The 23184-nt window shown below is 54.8% G+C and overlaps 1 protein-coding gene across 14 annotated transcripts in view; it reads left to right on the forward strand.

The window, feature by feature from the left end:
* SIPA1L3 (signal induced proliferation associated 1 like 3) overlaps positions 1–23184 on the forward strand; it is a 239273-nt gene that overhangs the window by 180434 nt on the left and 35655 nt on the right. For all 14 annotated transcript variants that reach the window (XM_058529162.1, XM_058529169.1, XM_058529166.1 and 11 more), the window contains 5 exons: positions 2313–2564; positions 3282–3419; positions 12373–12500; positions 17667–17785; positions 19936–20363. In XM_058529162.1, coding sequence (XP_058385145.1) covers positions 2313–2564; positions 3282–3419; positions 12373–12500; positions 17667–17785; positions 19936–20363 — 1065 coding nt within the window. The remainder of the gene's footprint in view (positions 1–2312; positions 2565–3281; positions 3420–12372; positions 12501–17666; positions 17786–19935; positions 20364–23184) is intronic.

Genomic DNA, 23184 nt, shown 5'->3' on the forward strand with positions numbered 1-23184 from the left:
TGTGTGTCCAAATCATCCTGGGCAGCTCGGTAAAATGCAGATTCCTGGGCCCCACCTCAAGGAGGATTCTGATTCAGAGGAGCTGAGAGGGGGCCCGGGAATCTGCATTCCTTTGCTGAGTTCTCAGGGTGCTTTAGATGCTGGTGGTTTTCGGTTGCTGGGCAGGAGTTTGTTCCAGAGCCCCCACGTGGGTGTGGTGGGATTTCAGAAAGTGAAAGGGAGACTCCGGCTTCTGAGCATGTGGAGTAGTGGGCAGACTGTCCACAGAATAGGCTGGAGAAGGTCACAGCATCAGCTCCTGTTTATTTAGTACTTGGCACGCGCCAGAGTCTCTACTGATGCTTGTAGAATGCCCACAGCCACCCCCAGTTTACAGATGAGGAAACAGGTTCTGAGAAGCAAATTCCTTCCCAAGGCCAGCTGGCCCGGGAGCCCTGGCCCTCCACCACTCTGCTGCCTTCAAGATGATTAGATGATGTGTCCCTCTTTGAGGTCATGCCCGGGGGCTTCTAGTCAAAGGTGAAGCTGTGGGTCACTGGAGGAGAAGTCAGGGACCCAAGAAATCTACCCACTGGCTCCCAAACCACTCCACAGTGGGCCACTGTGCATGGTGGTTAAAGCTGTGGGCTTCGGAGTCAACTTAATGATGTTTAAGTCCCGTTTCCACCTCTTATTGGCTGTGACCTTGGACAGGGTACGTAACTTCTCTGTACTTCAATTTACTTCCCTCTAAAATGTGACGGGCTAATCAGGTCTCTGGTTACCAGCAGCAGAACCAACTCAAACGATGAGTCAAAAGGTGGACTTAACTGGCTGATGTCCCTGACAAGACTAGGAGATGGGCACGATTTAGGTGTGGCCGTATGCAGGGCCGTGGATGCCCTCAGGAGGAACCTCTGCCACCCGTCTCCTTTGCTGGGCTGCTGTCGTTCTCTGACAGTCTCCCCTCCTCACAGCTCCAGGCTCAGGTCTCCCCAGCTCAGCAGCCCCGGGGAAATAGATTTTTCCCCCCAACAGTTCCGGAAACAGTGCCGGAATTGATGCTTGTCTCTGATTGGCCTGCTCAGGGCACCTGCCAATCCTGTGCCAGTCGGTGTGTCTTGGGGGAGAGGAGTTTCTGATTGGCCAGGCCTGGGTCACATGCTCATACCTGGAGCCAAGAAGTGGGGTGAGCCCCACCCAGAGCACACAGACCTGTTCTCAGGAGACGGGTGTGGAAGCGAGGCAGGCAGGAGCAGCCGGTGTGCACTGCCCGGGGGCCCGGGCTGGCCTGTCCACAGGCTCTATTAGACATTCGTATTGTTGTCATTCCTCGTCTGGTACCTGGTGAGGCATCCACGCCTGCCAATCCAGGGAGACAGACAGAAGGAGCTGCTGAATGTCAGCTCTGACCCTAATGCTGCTGGGGGCACAGTGTGTCGGGCCCGGGGAGAGCATATCCTCGGGGCAGCTTTCGATGACTCCTTAGCAGCCGTGTCCTGGGCGCACGGCCTTCCAGCCACCGAGTCCATCAGCTCTTTTGCCGAGTGGCCCTGAAGGTTCCCTGGGCTCCAGGGGACTCAGGAGAGCCACAGAGGATCATTCGATGGGGGCAGGAAAGCTTCCAGGCCGAGGGCTCCTCCGAGCTCAGCTCCCACGGCTGCTGGGAGGTTGATTTCGGGAGCGCGGCCTCCTCCCTGGGCTCAGAGTCCCCGCCCGTGCTGCGCTGCAGCCGCGGTAGAGAGCGCCAGCCCAGCGCGGATCCCTCGCCCCTAGCCGGGAGCGCTGTGCCTATGCCAGCCTGGTCTTGAGGGAGTCACAGGCCGTTCTGCATCTATTTCAAGGTTCTGGATTTCATGGCTTTTTTTTTTAACCATCCTGCAAAGTAGGTCACCTGCTCCTCCTCCAGTTGCCTTTGAGCTTCTCTGGAACAAGGCAGATACTATCCTTTGATGCCAAGGGCATCCACCTTTCTGGCCCCGAGGACCGCGAAGGGGGGCCGAGCCAGTCCATGGAGGACACTGGCCAGCTTGAGGCCTGGGTCGGGGAGAAGGGAGAAGGGAAACGGAGAGAGAGAGAGAGGAGAGGAGAGGAGGTGGAGAGGGCCGGGCAGTCAGAGTCCCTGTGTTGGGCCCTGTCCTGGTTGAGGACTCTGAGCTGGTAAGTTTCAGACCCATTTAAAGGGTATCTACTCGGCTTTTGAAATAGGCCCTCACGGTTCAGACTTGACCAGGAAACCCAGCCCGGTGTCACGGGGCAGCAGGCCTCTCCCAGGCAGCAGGCACGCGCGCCGTGGGCCAGGGCCTCTCTGAGTAACGCAGTTTCTCTTCCAGGGGGTGGCCGGAGACCTATGACATGAATACCTCGGAGCCCAAGACAGAGCCGGATAGCGTGACCCCCGGGGGCCGGCCCCCCTACCGCAGCAATGCTCCCTGGCAGTGGAGCGGGCCCGCGTCCCACAACTCTCTGGCAGCCTCCAAGTGGGCCCCTCCAGCCACCCCCAGCCATGCCCAGTCCCTGAGCCGGCCCCCGAAGCAGACCCCCGTGGTCCCCTTCCGGGAGTCACAGCCCCTGCACAGCAAGAGGTAAGGACCCCCGAGGGGCACTGCCCCAGCCCCGTCGCCCTCCTGTCCTTCGCCCTTTTCTCTCTCCTCTCTCTCTCTCCAGCCTTTTCCTCTCCTCTGTCTTTCTCCTCCTTGTCTTTATGCCTGCTTCTCTCTCTCCTTCGACTTTCGTCATGAGTCTCTCTTGGGAGGGCCGTGCTGGAGCTCAGTGTCTGAGGTTGGAAATCCACCATACCATCTATAATTAAAACTATATATTTTTTAAGAGGTCAAGGGACTGATAAGCATAACGTTTAGGATGGTGATTACTTCTTGAGGGAGGCAGGGAGTGGGAGGGGAGCAGCCCGCAGGTGGATGTGTGTTGCCGCCCTTCTGTTCTGGGGGTAAGTGGTAGCTTCAGGGAGTTTGTTTTATTGTGATAACATATAACTTACAAATATTCCTTTGAATATATTAAAAGATAAGGATAAATTTCCAAAAAACGAAGGGATCAAGCTTGCAGAGGGGTGTCTCATCTCGTCCCAGGACTGGGCGAGAACCATTTTTGGCAGCATCAGTGGGAGGGGGAAGGCAAGGGGGTCCTGACTCCCGCCGGCCGGTGTTCAGCAGCTCTCTCTCCATCCGCAGGGGAGGAGGACACGTTGGGATGTGGTTGGGCAGGAGGGAAAGGTCTTTTCTCCTCTATGAGGAAAGGGGTGTCCTCACTCACCCCCGGCCTGCCTTGTCTCTCTGTTCCAGGCCTGTCAGCTTCCCAGAAACCCCTTACACAGCATCACCAGCAGGGGCCGACAAAGTCCCTCCCTACCGCCAGCCTTCTGGGAGCTTCTCCACCCCCGGCTCGGCCACCTACGCCAGATACAAGCCATCCCCGGAAAGGTCAGAATCCCTTCACTCTTTTCAAATTAAGGAATCTGATGAAAGCTGGGGATCCTTCTTCTGCAGGAAATGCACGGGCCCCACAAGTTTATTTGCCGTTCTGTGGGGTTTCTAGATCCCTGCAGGTCATCAGCAGGCCTCCAGGAGGACGGGCTGTGTCGACTAAGATTTAGGGCCAAGCAGCCCCGGCAGGAGTCGCCGTGGGCTTTCCTTGCAGCGGAATTTCAGCTGCCATTTTCTTGACACCTGTATCACTTGTCTGAGCAAGACGATCCGCCTTCCAGCTCAGACGTTCCTCTAACTTTCTCCAGCCTCTGCTCCCTGGAACCAGGCCACCAGCCTTACCCTGTTCTCGTGGCCTTCTGGCTTCAGTCCAGCCCCCGTGGATGCTCATCCAACCGGGCAGCCCGAGAGATCTTCCCAACTCCTCCATGGCTCCCCAGTGCCCTCGGGATAAGCTGAAACTCTACAGCTTACTCGCTGCTGCCTTCAGCCCCGGTGCCCTGTGTCCTTCTTCCTCCAGGGCTCCTGTCTTGGGCAGCGCCACCATTGCCCTGTCCTCAGGCCAGAGCCGTGGGCCTCATCTGGGTGCCTCCCTTCCTCCTTCCCCTCTGCTGCTGTACATCCATTCAGCCTTTAGAGCATCTATCCCCCTTTCCCTCCTCCTTCCCCACTGCTCACTCTGGCCACCTCCCTAGGCCCCCAGCCTCCGTTTCACCTTCTCTGGGCTACCCTCCACTCAGCAGCCAGAGGGATCTTTCTGTATCTGGCCGTGCCTGTCCCCTGCTCCAGATGCTCTCATGTGTCTCAGAGCCCTCAGGACACGGCCTGGGTGCCACACCGGGGCCACCAAGGCCCCACCCGCCTCTCCGTCCTCATGCAGTGCCACACATCAGCCACGCTGGCCACTTCCAGTTTCCTAAGTAGGCTGTCTGCATTTCAGAGCCCTCCTCATGGTCTTCCCTCCGCCTGGGAACTCCTCACACTCTTCCCCCCGTACCCCACCCGCACCCCAATCCTGCCAACTTGAGCTCTGGTGCCCTTCCTCCAGGAAGCCTTCCCTGAACCTCCTCCAGCACTCTATGAGGTGCTGCCGCTCTGCCCCTCACTTCCCTATGTATTTCCTGACCCTGGCCTTGAGTACCCTCCATTGTATTAGCCCAGTTGTGTACACGCACGCGTGCATGCATGTTCATGACACGGAGCCCTCTCCCCAAGATCTAGGACCTCCCCAATTCGTCCTTGTATTACTATCACGTAGCACAAGGCCTGGCACATGGCAAATCCTTGGTGTGTATTTGATGAAAGGATAGAGAGAGTTTGCTTCAGTAAGACCACCTGCCGTAAGACAGGGGATCAGTCCACTAGGCCAGTGGGTGTCAGTCTCTGGTTTGTCTCAGAATCACCTGGAGGGAGGGCTTGTTAACATACAGATCCCTGGGCCTCACCCTCGAGTTTCCAGCTTGGTGGGTCTGGAGTAGAACGTGCGACACCGACAGGGCTGGTCCAGGATCACCCTTAGAGAGCCACCGCACTAAACCATCGTTTGATTCTAGGCCTCTGGTGTAAAACTGGGAAAAACACACTCACTCATCTTCTAGTAGCCACCATTCAGCTTTCACTCAGCACAGGGTATCAAGAGCCTTCTGTGCCACGTGCCGGGAGAAACACTTAACATACTCACTCACCAGAGGATCTTATTGTCAGAGCTGCTGGCTGGTGGAGAGAGGGTCTTAGAAGTGGCGTGCGCTCTGACGAGAGCTCTAACCAACTCAGGCCTCGGAGGAGGGAGCACAGCCCAGCCCCAGAGGTCTAGGCTGGCTGCCTGGAGGAGGTGACATTTGAGCAGGGCTTTGGGAGATTGGTAGGAGTTTGCTGCAGAAAGGAGGGAGAAAGTCATTCCAGACAGAGCAAAGGCCACAGATGTGAATAAGCAAAATGGTGTGGAATGCAGGAATAGTGAAGAGGAGCGTGGAGAGTGGGGATATCTGGGCAAGGGCTGGGGCTGGAAATGGCGGTTGGCACAGAGCGATTAGCTGAGAGCAGAGGTGGTGGGCATGATGTTACTGCTGACCCCGGGGGGCTTTTTCTTTTTTCTTTCCAAGTCTTGGTGTCCCCCCTTTATTAGTATAATTTTTAAACTTTTTATTTTGAAATGTACAGGGAGGTTCATGAACCCTTCACCCAGCACCCACCAATATTAACATCTTGCATATGCATCATACAAGACCAAAGCAAGACCTTGACATTGGTACAGTCCATAGAGCTCCTTCAGAATTTACCAGTTATACCTGCACTCGTGTGTGTGTGTCTCTCTATCCCCTCCCCACCCCTAACCCCTGGCACCCATTAATCTGTTCTGCAACTCTTTAATTAGTATCATTTCATGAATGTTATATAAAAGGAATCATACGGTATGTATCCTTTTGAGATTCTTTTTCTCTCAGCATAGTTTCCTTGTGGTTCATCCAAGTTGTTGCCTGTATCAATAGTCAATTTTTTACTCTTGCTGAGTTGCGTTCCATGGTGTGGAAATACCATAGTTTGTTTAACCATTCACCCATTGAAGGATATCTGGGTGGTTTCTGGGTTTGGGCTATTATACATATTTATGTTCTGAACATGTGTGAAAATAAGTTTTCGTTTCTCTGGGATAAATGCCCAAGAATACAATTGCTTACCAAGATATTGAAACAAGCTAAGTGTCCATTGACAGACAAATGGATAAAGGAAATGTGGTGTATATATACAATGGACTATTATTCAGCCGTGAAGAGAGGAAATCCTGCCATTTGTAACAACATGGATGAACCTGGAAGGCATTATGCTAAGTGAAATAAGTCAGACAGAGAAAGACAATTACTGTATGGTATCACTTATCTGTCAAATCAAAAAAAAAGTGAGACTCATAGAAACAGAGTAGAATGGTGGTTGCCTAGGGGTTGGGGGAAATGGGGAAATGTTGGTCCAAGCTACACACTTTCAGTTATAAGATGAAGAAGTTCTGAGGATCTAAGGTACAGCATTGAGATTATAGTTAATAATTTTGTATTGTATATTTAAAACCTGCCAAGAGAGTAGATCTTAAGTGTTTTACCAAAGAAAAAGTAACTGTGATAGATGTGTTAATTAACTTGATTATCGTAATCATTTCACAATGTATACGTATATCAAATCATCACATTGTACACTTTGACTATATTACCGTTTTGTTTGTCAGTTATACCTCAGTAAAGCTGGGAGTGGAGGGGGATGGTTCTAAGAGTGCAGTTTGGTTGGCAAGTGAAGAACAGTGTTATTTCAGTGAATGGGTGTGCAGACCCTTCTGTATTGCCTGTAGAGAAGCATTTGGAAAAAAAGAATACAATTGTTTACTGTGTGTGATACGTCCATGTTTAGTTTTAAAAGGAACTGCCAAACTGCTTTCCAGAGCGGCTGTACCATTTTACATTCCCACAGCAGTGCTGAATGATCTGGTTTCTCCACATCCCCACCCCCATTGGTGGTGTCTCTGTTTTTCGTTTTAGCTATTCTGATAGGTCTGTAATGATACCTCATTGCATCTCTTTAACGGCTGATGATGATGAACATCTTTTCCTGGCTGATTCGCCAACTGTGTGTGACTTCAGTAAAATGTCCACGTGTGGCATTGGCCTGTCTTCTCATTGGATTCAATGTTTTTCATTGTTGGAGAGTTCTTCATGTAGTCTAGATACAAGTCCTTCATCAGATGTATGGTTTTCAAATATTTTCTCTCAGTCTTTAGTTTATCTTTTCAGTTCCTTAACAAGGTCTTTTGCAGAACAAAAGTTTTTTTGTTTTTTTTGTTTTCTGTTTTTTGGGGTTTTTTTCCTGAGGAAGATTTGCCCTGAGCTAACTTCTGTGCCAGTCTTCCTCTATTTTGTATGTGGGTCGCTGCCACAGCAAGGCTGATGAGTGATATAGGTCTGTGCCTGGGATCCAAACCTGTGAACCCAGGCCACTGAAGTGGAGTGTGCCGAATTTAACCACTACACCACTCGGCTGGTCCCAGAAGTTTTTAATTTTGATGAGGTCCAAATTATCACTTTCTTTTATGGGTCGTATTTTTTGGTGTTAAGTCTAAGAACTCTTTGCTTAGTCCTGGGTCCTGAAGATTTTCTCATGGTTTTTTCCAGAAGTTTTATTGTTTTACATTTTATCTTTAAGACGATGATCCATTTTGAGTTAATTTGTTTTAGTTAATTTTTGCATAAGGTGAGAGGTTTAGGTTGAAATTCCCTTTTTTGCTTAGCTGTGCAGTTTGCTCCAGCACCATTTACTGAAAAGGCTCTCCCTCCTCCATTGCATGGCTTTTGTTCCTCAAAGCAAGAATCCAGTGGAAGGGGAACTTAATTGGGCACATTTGTGTGGGTCTATTTCTGGTTCTCTTGTCCATTCTGTTGATCCATATACACGATCTCAGTGAGTGCTCCCAGCAGCTCCATGAGTAGGTAGTTTAATTCTGTTTCACAGAGGGAAGACTGAGGCTCAACAAGGTGAATCCTCTTGGCCAAGGTCACTCTTCCAGGAAGTGGCAGAGCTGGGATGAGACCTAGGCCTATGTGATTTGGTGGGCTAACACTGCCCCCATAGCTGTCCTGCCTGCACGTGGGGCTCTGAGCTCATCCTCCACATCAAGGTGACCTGCATGGTCCCTGCTGGAGTCCCCGTCTCACACTGACACTCAATGGCCGTGATTCTGTGTTTCTGGCTCTTGGGCATTGACAAGTGGGAGCATATCACTTCTTCCTTGGATTCTCTCTTCCCCAGCCTACCCCTCTCTTCCCACGGCTCCAGGGGAGCCCAGCTGTGCTCTCTGCAGCCCAGGCCTCCGCCTTGTTTGTCTCTGTCAACAGCTGGGTTCCATGCTTTGCCAGATGTCCCTAGCACACCTCATCCCCGAAACCCCCAGAAGTGTCTCTCGTGGGCTGTCACCAGCCTGCAGTAAGAGGCCCAAGAGCAGGTTGGGCTGCCCCGGTGGCCTTTGACCTCAGCTCCTTACCCCCTTTTCCTGCTGCACAGTTGCCCCGTGACATCCTGGAGCCCGTGTGACCCGAGTTGGACATTTCCCCCTCAGGACTCCTGTCTCCTGCAGCAGGCCTGCTGCTTGCCAAGTTTGTCGAGCTTTTAGGAGCAGGAACGCCCTCCTAGACAGAACCTGTCCCGTAGCCCATCTTCGATTTACTGAAGGACAGGTGCGAGGCGGCCTGCCCCTGTGAGCCGTGGGAGCATGGGGAGGTACTTCCCCTCCTCACTCAGTCTGCTCACGTGTAGAATGTCTGCCTCCGAGCAGCGTCGAGAAGTTCAAGGAGAGAGCCTGTAGAGCACTTAGAACTGGGCTGGGCACTGGTAAGTGCTCCATGAGGGTTGTGACTGTGGGTGCTGGGTGGAGGCCTGGGCTGGTGGCCAGGTAGAGAGGCTGGCGGGTGCTGGCCCCGCCCTCAGAAGTTTGCCGCCCTTGTGTGCGGGATGGGCAGACCACCACACTCGAGACAGATGTTAGGGCAGATCCTGTGCCCGGCTTAGCAAGCCAGTAGGGCCAGACCGGGCCCCAGACATTTGCTCATCAGAGCACCTGGCTGGCTTTTTTTACCCCCCTATTTCTCTCTGTCAGCTCCTTACAGAGCAATACATCAGTTAGGAGGCATTTGACTCACTGTGATGGGAAACCTAACTCAAGAAGGCATGAAGCATTGAGGGGGTTTATCATCACGTAATAAGAAGTCCAGAGGCTGGGCAGCTCTGGGGCTGGTTACGCTCTGCAGGGAAGTCCTCAGGGACCTGGCTCCACTCCTGACCCGTGGTGGCTTCCGTGGCCTCAGGCAAAACCAGCGCCCTGCAGAAGAGAGAAGGGCTTCTCTTTGTGTCTAAGAGTGAAGAGACTGGGTCACTTGCCCACCCCTGAACCAACCCGTGGCAAGGTCAGACTGGTCCCCCATGACTGTCTTAAGCTGTCAGGACTGACTCAAGTCATGTGCGGAAGGAGGCCTGCCAGAGCAGAGTCTGGGCTCCACCAGCAGGGGAGAGGGAGATGGTGGCTGTTGGCATGGCGCGCAACAATGGCTACATCGTCCTTCCACCCTTTCCCCCAGTCGTCCTGTACTTCGCCCGTCCATTGGTCCAGCGGTCGGTGTGGGAGACTGACAGCAGGCTAGAGGCCCCCCTCAGGCCTCCATTCATGTCTGTCTTGGTCCTTTCCTCTCTGGCTGAGTGGGAAGCTCAAAGCCAACATCCTGGCAGCCCAAGCCTGCTGACCTTAAGACAACCCCCGCTCAGGCCTCCCCAGGGCCAGGGCATCAGCTTCTGCCTGGAGACGTCTGGAACCACAGCCAGTTACCTCACGAAAACCCCAAATCCTTTATCTTGAAAGTGATTTCAGCTTCCAAGAAATCAGTCAGGACTAGGTTTAGCTTCATAATACGGAAAACGGTGATTCAGACGGGATAGTTTCCTTCTTTCTCCCATGTTATCAGGGACCCAGGCTCCTCCTCGCCAATGCTCTGCCGTCCTTGGCCCTTGTCCTCCTGGTCTTAGGGTGGCTGCTGGACCTTCAGCCTTAAAGGAGATGGTGAGGAAAGGCGCCCGCAGCACGCTTGCAGAGGTTTCCTGGAAGCCACATGCAGCACTTGTATCTCACTGGCTAGAGCCGCAAGGGAGCCTGGGAAACGTCGTCTGTTGACCGATCACACTGCTGCCCCCCATACGGTTGGGATTCTGTTACAAGGCGGAGGGAGAGTATGGATCCCGGGGGAGCCACTGGCATTGTCTGCCCTGCGTGCCTTCCACTTTCCTTGGCCGACCCAGCCACTGCGGACGTTTTCCTGCCGTGCTCGGGATTTGACACAGACGTTTGAGAAAATGAAATGAACACACCAGCACTTCAGTTTCCAGCTGTGGTGGAGCCACAGTTTACAGGCAGCTGGCTGGCTGCTAAGTCAGCTGGTGAGGTGAAGATTGCTTATGCTTCTTGCTGTCTTGGCTCTGTCTTCCTTTCCCGGAGGCGTCAGAGGTCAGGGTCTGGGAGGGCGGGGATAATATGTATTTTCTCAGCAGGTGAGTAAAGGTGAGTTTTCCGAAAGTCCATTGCGCCTCTGAAGCACCGTCTGCTGCCCTGGAGGCTTTGAGGCCTACGGGTTTAGTTGGTCTCTGCATAGACAGCCCTGGCTTCGGGCTGGCAGGGCGACCCTGGAGAAGTCAGCTAGCTCCTCTTTTGCATGTCGGGGGTCCCAGTGTATCACCCTCCCAAGTGGCCAGTATAGACACAAGCAGCCAAACGGGGAATCACAGTATCAGCTTGTTTCATGGAGGCTCAATAACCCCTGCAAAGTACAGGGCCTGTGTCACTGGGATGCTTCTGGCTACAAGTGACCAAAATTCGGCTGGCTCAAATGTAGGAATTTGTTATCTCACAGGCAAGGAGGCTCAGAGGCAGGGCAGGCTCCAGGGAGGGTTAACGCAGCATCTTGACATTATCAAGGGCCTGGTCCCTTCCGCCTCCTCTCTCCCACCCCCAGCCATGGGCTCATCCTCAGGCTGGTAGTGAGAGGCCGACAGTGGTATATCTGGACCCAGCAACAGCTGGATGGAGAAGAGCGGCCATCTTTCTTCGTCATCTCTCTTAGAAGCAAGGAGACTTTTACAGCAAGCTACCCCCATTTCAGTCAGGTTATGCTGTGTAACAAGCATCTGAAAATCTCAGTGACTTAAATCAGCAAAGGGTTATTTCGCAGCCGTGCTGCAGCTCCACTGCTGGCTCGCAGGGGACCTCTGAGAACCCAGGCCACCTGAGCAGCCACCACCTCCAAGTCACTTCCCTCATGGCTCATTGATAAGAACCAGTCACCCGGCACCCCCAGCCAATCTCAAGGGGCTAGAAAGTGCGGTCCTGCCGTGTGCGTGCCAGGTGAAAAGCCAGAAGTATTTCGTGGGAATCTTAGTAACTCACACCCTGTCCCGTCTTATTAGCCAGACTGTGTCATGTGTCTGTCCCTGAACCAACGCCGGGTGGGAGAATGGTTTCTGTCGTGACTGGCTCTGAGCTGAGGTGGAATGGACGTTGGGTGGGGCCCACAGGATTCACTTCAGGGTGTGGAGAATGCAGCTGGGACATGAGGGCACAGGGAGAACCTTCTGCCGCTTCCTCCATTAAATCTCAGCCCCGGCCTGTGGGTGTGCAGAGCCAGCCTCCAGGAGAGTCTGTCTAGGAGGTAACTATTTCATCTACTCCACGACCCTGTGAGGTAGAAAACGTCATTATCCCGTTTTCCAGGTGGGAAAACTGCAGCTCAAATCGACGACCCCTTGCCAGACCAGGGTCACACAGCTTGTCAGGGCTGGAACGGGGGCCTGAGCCCAGATCTGCCTCATTGTGGAGCCTGAGCCCACAGCTTCTCACATCAGCGCCTGCCTCCCGCAGAGAGACACAGCTCGGGCCCATCGGCCAGTTGTCCCAGCTCGCTTGTGTGAGGTGTCAGCCTCAGGGCGCATGCTGGGCACCCAGGATGTCATTCAGTCCTCAAGGAAGGGCCAGTGTGACTGCCTCTGATGGCAAACTGAGGCTCAGGGCTAGAAAGGGCCTGTACCCAGCTGAACAAGAGGCTCACCCCATTTCACAGCCAAGAAACAGGACCCCAAGGAGCCTACAGGCAGGGCGGTGGGCCCAAGTGGCTCCCGCCCCTCCTTCCTTGAGGACTCACCGTGCCCTCTGCTCTATGCCACCACCAGCTCCCTGGCATGCTTCCCAGGCGAGACTCATTCCTGATCCTCCGTTAATAGCATGTTTCCAGGCTTACTCATCTAGCCTTGCTTCCTCTGCCCTCCACGCAGAGCCTCCTGTGGACTTAAAACCCGCCAGTGAAGAAGCCACAGGCTCAGGTGGTTTTCAACACACTGGCCCTTCATCTTGCGCTTGCCTCCTCTTGCTCCCCTGCAGGTATGCGGCCGCCCCACACCCACTGCTGTCTTTCGATCCCCACTTCGGCCATGATGGGACGTCCAGCGGCGACTCCTCCTCAGGCGGCCTGACCAGCCAGGAAAGCACCATGGAGCGCCAGAAGCCAGGTAGGGCCTCCCCGGGCCAGCCGTGCCTGCCGGCCTCGCCCTGCGGGACCTCTTACTTAACATGCTGACAGGTGACACCTCTCCTCCTGTCAGTGAGGGATAAACACACACACAAGCTGTAGAGCCACATGTAGGATTAGAGAGGTCACCTGGGAGAGCAGCGGGGACAGTGAGCTGGTCCGTGTCCATGGCCACAGGGCATCAGCAGGTGGCATCTGCTGGCATTGTCAGTCAGGAGCTGGAGCACAGATGTGTGACACGGGGTGGTGACCACCAGGGGACGTGGTTGAGAAGGACTAGAAGCGATGCTCTCGGGTCGGGGGAGAACCGACTGTGTTCTGAGGCTTGTCCTTACATAAACCCTTCTGTGCTGTTGTTTTCTCACCGTTAGGAAGAACAGCGTATGCTGAGAAAAGAGCCCCAATGGTGCGCGTCCAGTTTGATAATGTCACAAAGTGGACGCACCCGTGTCCCACACCCAGCCTCCTGAAAGCTCCCATGCCCCTCCCAATCAGCACCCCAAAGGCCACCCCTCTGCTTCTCACAGCCAAACTTAGTCTTGCCTGGTTTTGAAGTTTATGTCTATGGAATACAGGCTCCCACTGGATATATTGTGTGTGTGTCTGGATTCTGTTGCTCAACATCACGTTTGTGAGAGTCATCCTCGTGACAGTATGTGGCAATGTGATTTCTGAGTAGTATTCCATTGTATGAATGACCCACAGTTTATTACTCCATTCCAGTGTTGATGGGCATTTGGGTTGTTTCCAGTTTGAGGCTGCTTAGAATAGTGCTGCCAGGGAATATTCTGGCACATGTCTTCTGATGAACACATGCTTACATTTCTGTAGGGTGTATGCCTGGGAGAGGAATTGCTGGGCCGCATGTTTAACTTTGTAAGAGAGTGTGGAACCATTTCCCAAAGTGACGAGCCATTTCACACCCCCACCAGTGACACCCAAGCGTTCCAGTTGCCCTGTATCCTCACCGGCCTTTTCGTCCCAGCCCCTCTGGGGGGCACAGAGTGGTAGCACGTGGTGGTTTTAGTTTGCATTTTTCTGGTGCCTGATGAGGTGAGCATCTTGTCCTCTATGCTCCTATATGTGATTGTTAATCGTGGGCATTTACTACTTAGATGAATATTTTAAACATAATTTCACATACAAACTTGTAGCTCCTTTGAAGTCTGAGAACCACCACGCGAATGGGTGGGTTCGAAAGAAAGAAAATCAGTGGTGTCAGAGAGCATTGACATTGCAGGGGGAGATGGAGATGTCCACTTAGGGGACGTTCGAGAATTTCCAGGCAGCTTTGGGAGATGACCATGTCGGCGTGTCACCAGCTCCCCAGGCACCGTGGGGTAGGGAAGAGGTTGCCTGGCCCAGGGTTAGCGGCTGGAGAAGTCCTCGGCCCCCCAGCCCCGTGGTTCCCTTAACCCAGGGAAAATGGTTGGCCTTCAGGCCAGCAGGTCCCCCTCCCCTCCCTGTGCCCCTTCCGCCGCCCCGGGGGCCTGTGGACACGGTTTCTCCTCTCCTCAGCACGCTGGGTCTGCCTGGCACTGCCTGCAGTTCCGTGATCTCTGCTCCAAGACAGACAGATATGGATCTTTTTTTTCTCCACCCAGTTCAGAATAAGAGAAAAGTCCTGCTTGGAGACTTCATGAAAATGGGGAGGAAATTTGTCCAGCGTTTATCACGGGCCCTAAATAAGGTGTCACAGAGACTCAGCATTGGCCTTCCCTTCTCCTGCCTTCTGTCCCCTGCAGCTGGGTGCCCATGTCACTTCCTTGGGACCTTGTTGTAAGTTGACTAACTCCCCCTTGTGCACACACAGACACACGCACGCACACGGTCTGTTTGGAAATCATCATGAAGTCTAGAATGTATTCAAGACCCAGAAAAACGGTAGTCTGGTGGGGGGTGGGAATCAGACACCATGACAGACACGGGCCTTGCCCAGCCCTGATCAGATGCTGATACTCACAGTCACAGCAGCCCAGGTTTGTGCGTTTGTTCAATTCCCTCCTATTTCCTCATCCCAGAACACGACAGAGTGGGCACTGGGGCTGTCCCATTCTCGAGATGAGGAAGATGAGGCACAGGAAGGTGGTCATGTGTCCAGGGTCCCTGCTGGTGAGCATCATAATTGGGATTTGAACCAAGGCCTGTTGGGTTCTAGAACCCTCCTTGCCACCTGCCACCTGCAGACACCACCCACAATCCCTCACCCACAGAGTCTGAGTATCTCCCAGGCTTCAGAGCACCAGGTTGGGAAGGTGGCCTGGAGTCTCCAGCTGCCCTGAATCTGACCCTGGCCGTGGTTTCAGCACACCCTCACAACCAAATCCATGTCTGTCACCCACCCAGTGTGTTAAGGGTAAAGCAGAAGGGCCAGAAGGTCACTGGGGGCCAGTCCAGAGGGCCAGTGAACAGCCCAGAATCAGGGCCTGCTAAGGGCAGAGCCAGGGACACTGGGGCAGCCAGGAGGGGAAGGAACCTGGCCCTTCATCCCTCTGTTCCTTCAGCATGTCACTGATGACATACGCCAGGCTGGGTGCTAGGGTGCAGGGTGAGCCAGACAGGCGTGTCCCCTGCCTTCTTGGAAGTGACGGTCTCTTAGGAGAGCTGGACAGTACATGGGGGCACGTGGTGGTAAAATAATCACCCGTAATGCTGAGTGTCGAGTGGAAACTAACACAGGCTGAGAAAGAGATTGACAGAGTTTGGGGGAATCTCTGAGCAAATCACATTTTAGGTGAGATTGGGAGGAGAACATTCCATGGAAGGGATCAGCTAGTCAAAGACCCTGAGATGGCAGTGAGTCTGGTGTTGGAGGAACAGTGAGGAAGGCCATGTGGCTGGAGAAGTGGGAGACAAAGTCAGGGAGGTGACAGTGACAGCGTGTGGTGAGGACTTTGTTCTTTGCTCAGAGTGGGATGCGAGCCATGAGGTTCACTTCTAAGCGGAGAGGGGATGGGATCTGACTCAAGTGCTCACAGGGTCACTCTGGCTACAGATTCTTGCCGGGTGGGGAGAGTGTGGGGGAGAGCTGGGTGGGTTCTGGATATGGTCATTTGGAGGTAGAGGTGACAGAATGTCCTGACACTTCTGGGTGGGTGGAGAGGGAGGAATCATGGTGATACCGGGCTTTTGGCCTGAGCGCCTGAAAGGATGGAGCCATGTAGACTGAGCAGGAAAGACGGTGCGAGGTGGAGATTTGGGGGAAGATAGGGGTTGGCTTTGAGTGTGTTCAGTGGGAGGGGCCCCGTAGACCCCCCATGGGGTGTTGTGAGCCACCCGGGTGTACGAGTCTGAAGTTGGGGAGGGGTCCAGGCCAGAGACAGAAATGTGGGAGACGTTGGTGTTACAAGTGGTACTTAAGGTTGGGTGTGCCTGCCGTGGGCTTGTCTCTCTGTGGACACGTGGGCTCCCAGCGGGGTCTGGCCACCTCCCAGGGGACCAGCACCTCCTGGGCCTGTGGGATGCTCCAAAGGGGAAAACTGACTCCAGAGGTAAAGTAGGTGGACGAAGCTGCCGGCCTCCCTGCTTTCTCGTATCCAGGGTTCCCGGAAGCCACACAGACAGTGACACCCTTGACTATGCCAGCCAGGCTGTTCCTTGTGGTGGCCCTGACTGCCGAGAGCAGGAACCTTCCTCAGCAGGCAGGATCATGGCCCAGAGCCCCCTAGGGCTGCACTGAGGCAGCCGTGTGTGGCTGTGACACAGGCTCTGCCAGGCCTGGCGGGAGTTCTGAGTTGGCCATGTGACCATATCAGTGACCTCAGGTCCCTCCTCTGCAGTGGACGTCCTAAGTGTCTCTCCAGGGTGGTTTGGGGCCCAGTGAGATCACACCTGCCCAGCCCTCAGCACAGGACCCAGTCTATCATTAGGGGAATGACGACAGCTGCTCGTCAAGGGCTTACTCTCCATTGTTGCCCGTGGTGGCACGTTGGGGAAGCACAGAGAGGGGGCAGGGGTCGCGAGCACAGTTCTGGCCCTTCCTCACTGGCTGACCTCGGACCAGTGTCTTAACTTCTGAGTCTCAATGTTCTTCATCTGTTGGCGATGGTGCTGATACCCACCTCACGGTATTATTGGGAGGACACAGCAGGTTGACGCGTGCTGGCACAGAGCACGGGTTTCGTGATAATTATCACTATTATAAGTGTCTTAAATACAGCAGTGATCAAACGTGTGGGCTCTGGGGTAAGACCACCTGGGTTCAGATCCTCCATTAGTGCATTTGTAAGTTTAGTAGATATTAACCAGCCCTCAGTTGGGTGGTCCTTTTATTTTAAGGTCAGTTGCTCAGGTCAGGCACCCTGACTAGCCTTGGGAGTCTAGACTAATTTACACCCACACCAGCCATTGCGATTTTAAACGCACTTCACCTTTGACCCAGCAATTCCACTTGTAGATCTCTGTCTCAGACGCAATTCCACACTTGCTCCGAGTTGCATTTAGAGGGAAGGCCAGTAAAACACTGTTGTAAAGGAAAAATTGAAAATAACCCAAATGTCTATCAGTAGAAAACTGGTTAAATAACATGTCCATTCACATGATGGAATACTGTGCAGCTATTTAAAATAAGATAACTGCACGTTCAGTTATGTGAGGGTGTATTATGAAGAAGTAAAGCGAAAAGCAAGTGTCAGTGTATTGGAAAGTGAAAAATCAAGTTTATTTTGATTCCATTTTCCTGTTTTAAAAAGTTATGCATATTTAATCAACAAAGGATTGCCACCTTGCATATATAAAGAGCCCTGTTCACCAATAATATAAAACACAGTCAACCCCATAGAAAAATGGGTAATGGATATGAACAAGTAATTTACAAAACAGGAAATCCAGACGCCAGTAAGGGTGACAGTGTGCACAGCCTCCTTTGGGGCTGGCGATGGACGGGTGTGGAAAGGCGTCGATGAGTTGACCATGTGAAGCACTAGAGTGGTGCCTGGTACACTGAAAATGCTCAGTAAATATTCCCTTACTGAGTGTCTTATACCCAAGACAGAAGTGGATGGGGTCGTGGGCCTGTGTGAGCTGAGCAGACAAGCTGGCGGGGGAGTGGGACCATCAAAGGTATCTAGGGCCAGATTCCTCAGGTGGACTCTGGCCAGGGCCTGCGTCACCTCTAACCGCTGGTGTGTCTCCTGTCTTCCTGCAGAGCCCCTGTGGCATGTGCCCGCCCAGGCCCGGCTCTCGGCCGTGGCTGGAAGCAGCGGCAGCAAGCACGCCTCCAGGCAGGATGCGGCAGGCAAAGATTCCCCCAACAGGCATTCCAAAGTGAGTCTGGGCCCCGCCCGCCCCGCCCTGGGGAATCGGGACTGTCAGAGGTGGGTGTGGGCCTCTGAGCACCACGCATAAGCACATCCTCCCGCTTTGCCACCGTCCACGCCAGCAGAGGCGCCAAATGCTTGGTCTGGAGTTAGAACCAGCCAGGTGCACGTTCTGGCTGCAGCCCTCACCAGCTGTGTCGTCTTGGGCAAATCCCTTCACCACCTCAGGCCGCCCTTTCTCATTATTGCTTCTGTTATGGTAGGTGTCTCCTGCAGCTCTGGCTGCTCTAACAAAAATACATGGACTGGGTGGCTTATGAACCACAGAAACTTCTTTCTCACAGCTCTGGAGGCGGGAAAGTCCAGGCTCAAGGCCCAGGCAGATTCGGTGTGTGGTGAGAGCCTGCTTCCTGGTTCATAGACGGCCTTCTCGTGGGTCCTCACGTGGCTAAAGGGGCGAGGGAGCTCCCTGGGGTCTCTAAGGACACTGATCCCCTTCGTGAGGGCTCCACCCTATGACCAGTCGCCTCCCAAAGGCCCCACCTCCAATCACATTTGAATTTAGAATTCAACCTGTGAATTTGGGGAACACATTCAGTCAGCCTGTGGCAGTAGGTTAATTGCTACAGCAGACAGTCCCCAAATCTCTGTCCTCACACAATAGAAGTTACTTCCCTCTCGTATGACAATACAGGACGGGTATTCAGGGAGCAGCTTTCCACCTGGTGATTCCGGAACCCAGGCTCCCTCCGTCTTGGGGCTCCGCTGTCCCTCAGGCCTGGAGCCTCTGCTGGGTCCCTGCCTCTTTCCAGCAGATGGGGGTGGGAGGGAGAGGATCACGTGGGATGTGTTGGTAGCCCAGGCCTGGAAATGGCATAAGTTGCTTCCACGTACACTGCATTGGCCAAGACTCCATCGTGAGGCCACACCAAAGTGCGAGGGAAACTGGGAAACGCAGTCCCGGTGCGCCCAGGAGGGGGAGAGAGTTGGTGAGTACTTGACACTCTTTGCATCCAGTGGGTGTTTGATGAGCTCTTACAACGCGAACGGCGTTGGGACCACAGTGATGAAGGGGATAGCCAAGCCCCTGTGCTCACAGAGCTGACATCCCAGTGGGGGCAACAAACAACAAGCAGATAAACAGATGCATTATATAACACTGAGAACTGGTCCTCGCTGGGAAAAAAAACAATCACAGTTAAGGGAAAAGAGAGAGTGTCAAGCTCTGCTGCTGTAGGATAGGGTAGTCCGAGAAGTCCTCTGAGGAGGTGACCTGGAAGCCAAAACCTTGTATGAAGTAAGAGGCAATCCATGAAAATACGTGGGGGAACAGCATTGCCGGCACAGGGAGCAGCAGGTGCAAAGGCCCTGAGGTGGGAGTGTGCCTGGCGTGCTCAGAGAACAGCGAGGAGGCCAGAGTGGCTGGAGCAGAGTGATGGAGAGGGAGGGAGGAGATAAAGTTAGAGACCAGAACCCGTGGGCCGGGGTGAGGGCTCTGGCTTTTCCCCGGAGTGAGGTGGCGCCACAGGAGGGTTCTAAGCAGGGCAGGCACATGATCTGATGTGGGTGTTCACAGCCTCCCTCTGGCTGTGGGGAGCAAAGTGGGGGCTGGTGGGATGGGGGAGACGGGACGGGAGCAGAGGGGAGGCTGTGCCATGGTGCAGCAGTAGACAGGACCAGGGTGGAGCCGTAGAGGGAGGAGAAATGGCAGGTTCTGGTCTATTCTGAAGATGCAGGCAGCAGGATTTGCTGTGGGGCTGGATATGAGAGTAGAAGTAGAGGGCGGGGTCCAGGGTGGCTCCCAGGCTCTGGGGTGGGGTGGCTGACAGGGTGGAGGCGCCGTTACTTGGGAGGGAAGGCCGGGAGCTCAATCGTAGACGTGGTGAGCTCGAGCTGTGGACAGCATGTCACGTATATAATGCCATGTCTCCCTCTGAGCAAACCCCGTGAGGCAGGGTTACCATCAGCCCCATTTCACAGATGTGGAAACTGAGGCACAGGGAGCTTCAGTCTCTTGCCCAAGGTCACACGGTCAGCCAGTGGGGGGCCAGAGCTGGAAGTCGTTGGCTCCAGGGTGCACACTCAGGCGGGGGGAGGCTGGGAGGGGAGGCCGGCCCCGCCTGGGTCCCAGGGTGGCACGCTCCTCTTCCTTTCCAGGGCGAGCCTCAGTACTCCAGTCATTCCAGCAGCAACACCCTCTCCAGCAACGCGTCCAGCAGCCACAGCGACGATCGCTGGTTTGACCCCCTGGACCCCCTGGAACCAGAGCAGGACCCCCTCTCCAAGGGCGGCTCTAGCGACAGCGGCATTGACACCGCCCTCTGCACCTCCAGCCCCAGCTGCATGTCGCTGGCCAAGACTCCCCGGCCGGCCAAGCCGCACAAGCCCCCCGGAAGTATGGGCCTCTGCGGGGGCGGGCGCGAGGCGGCCGGCCGGGCCCACCACGCAGACAAGCGGCGGGAGGTCTCGCCAGCCCCGGTGGTCGCTGGCCAGAGCAAGGGCTACCGGCCGAAGCTGTACTCCTCGGGCTCCAGCACTCCCACGGGCCTGGCTGGGGGCAGCCGCGACTCGCCCAGGCAGCCCAGGTAAGGCGCTGCACCTAGTCTGGGTCCTTTAGGGGGTCCCGACCACCTTCCACCTGCCCACAAACATGCTCACAAATGTGCGTGTTTGCGCACTAGTTTGCTTACAGAGTTGGGTGGCTCATGGACCACCCCCTGCTGCCCATCCATCAGCCTCCAAGGACCACGGTAGAGGGAGAAAAATCCCTGGCTGGCTGTCTCATCTGTCTCTGGTTCACTCTGACGCTCTGTCTCTTTTTCCTTCTCTCTCTGCTGAGACCAGTGGTTTTTATGACTTCTACGGGGAGTCACAGACTGTTATCTGTTAGGAGTGCATTCGGCTAGAGGTCATAGGAAGTCTGACCCACAGTGGCTTAAACAAATAGAGGTTTAACAGTCCCCTGATGAGAAATCCAGACAGAGCAGAGCCGACTGGTACAGCCGCTCAAGGAGGGCCTCAAGGCCTGGCACCCTGTGTCTTCCCACTGCACCATCCTTATCATGCTGCCTGCAGCTCCCTGGTCTCCAGGTGGCTGGGTGCCCCTGGGGGTATGGGGCAGAGAACAGAGGGGACGTGGCATCTCTGTAGCTACCTTTCTGTGGAGAAAGCAAATGCTTTCCCCCCATCAGCAGGCACCATCACATGGCCACCCGAGCTCCCAGGAAGTCTGGGAGATCACGGCTTAGCCTTCCAGCCTCCATAGTGAAGGGCAGGGTCTCCAAGCAGTGCGTGGAGGGCTGTTCAACACAGGTTGCCAGGCCCCACCCAGAGTTTCTGATACACTGGGTCAGGGTGGGGCTTGCGAATACGCATTTTTACAATGTTCCCAGTAGATGCGGATGCTGCTGGTCCCGGGACCACGCTTTGAGAACCACTAGAGAGACAGGCAGGGGAGTGAGTGAGAAAGAACAGGTGTCGAGGAACCAGAACTTGGAGTCTGGACCGCATCCACTCTGAGAATCAGATGACAACGAACCGCCTCCCAGAAAAATGCAGACAGAAAAATCATTCTGGATTCAGCCTCGTCCCTGGGCCCGCTGACAGGTCCGTGGCCCCAGGCAGCGATTACTGTGCTGTGACCCCCGAGGCCACAGCCTCCCTTCCCTTCCCTGACCACCCTGAGCAGGGGCCAGCCGGTGTCCAGGCCCCCCAGCGGGTATCTCCATCTCCTTTGCTTCTCGAACTCACGGACTCTTTTCAACAGCTTCTTCGTTTATTAAGTTATCCATTTGTTTCACTCAGAATATTTCTCGAGGATTGTTATGTCCCAGACATGAGGCTGGGAGCTGAGGAGAAATAATGAGCACGTTCAGAGAGGCCCCAGCCCTCACCTCAGCCCGCTGTCCATTGATGGAGACAGACGAGAATCAGGTCATCGCCGAGACAGATGTCAAAGACCACCCACCCACCCACCCCCCGCCCCGCATCCTGAGAAGGGCTTGCCGAACCCAGCAATGAGGGGAATGGAGTGGGAGAGGAGCCGCTACAGCAGAGGGCCCTGGCGGAGTTCTCGTTTGCATGCAGACAATTGAGGCTAATTGCAAATCCTTCTAAGCTGCTTCCTGAAGTTTTCTCCTAGGCAACCAGGCGCTCTGGGGAATGCATTTCCCAAAATGGGGTGCTCGAGGTGGTTTGGGTGGGACGGGGAGGGAAATGTTTCATTTTAAATGGATATGTGTTGCTTTAATGAATATTAGGAAAAGGGTTATCCATCCCTCCCCTGATTGACAGATCCTGCCTTGGACAGGTGCAGGAACGTTAAATGAGTTGGTTTAAAGAAACACATTCATGGCAGATGAGAGTGTGGGCTCCAGCCCACCTGAGTTCAAGCCCTCCCCCTGTCTTGTCTTGGCTGTGTGGCCTTGAACAAATGACTGAACCTCTCTGGGCCTCTGTTTCCTCATCCGTGAAATGGGGATACATCACATACCTCCCTCAGGGGGGTGCGGTGAGGATTAAGCCAGCTGATGTGTAGAGCCCTTCCAACGGCCTGGCTGTGGAACTCAAGCCTGGCTGCTGTTAGAATCGCGGGGGGATGGTATAAAAAAGATGAGGCCCTGCCTCAGACTCAGAATGTCTCCCCTGAGCCAGGCCTGTGACAGGCCGTGCTGGGGACACTGGGGTGACAGGACAGCCCAGGCCTGCCCTCTCAGGGCTCCAAGTCCGGTGGGGGAGGCAGACCTGGCCGCAGGCAGTGGCCGCACGGAGTGGTGAGGGCCGGGGTGAGGGAAGCGCCTGGGATGTGGGGGTGCGGGAGCCCCGAGGAGGGGCCTGGCCCCGGTGTGGGAGGGGCTCTCCTGGAGGAGAGAGCCCGGGAGCTGGGGGCAGAGCGGTCCAGAGAGATGTGCACGTCCCGCGCCCTCGCTCCATTGGTCCTCCCACGATCCTCCCACCTCCGCGGGCCCCAGCTCCCTGCCTGGTCGCCCAGCACCTGCTCGGGTCAGACCTGGGCCCGAGGGGCCCACGTGGGCCTCTGCCTGCTGCCGGCCTGGCCGCCCCGCGTCTGCGTCCCCCATCCCTCCCCCTGGGCCTGGCTCGCGGACGGCCTGCTGCCCAGCCTCGGCCCCTCGAGGGCGGGCACAGTGCTCAAGAGCTGCCCGGGCGCTACGTCACAGCGCTTTGTTATTTGTCAGCACAGCTCTTCGTGTTTATTCACACGGTGAGCGCCTGCTGTACGCCCGGCCCTCCGCTGGGCGCTGCAGGCAGACGGGGTGCCAGGGGAGACGGCAGGCCAACAGTTACAAAAGTAAGGAATGAGTGGTCTTGGGGAAACCCCGCGAGGAGCCCCGCTGGAGTCTGCAGGGCTGGAGGCGGTGTCTCATCTAGCCTGGGGGCGAGGATAAT

Source organism: Diceros bicornis, chromosome 34, assembly GCF_020826845.1.
Source record: "Diceros bicornis minor isolate mBicDic1 chromosome 34, mDicBic1.mat.cur, whole genome shotgun sequence".
NCBI lineage: Eukaryota > Metazoa > Chordata > Mammalia > Perissodactyla > Rhinocerotidae > Diceros > Diceros bicornis.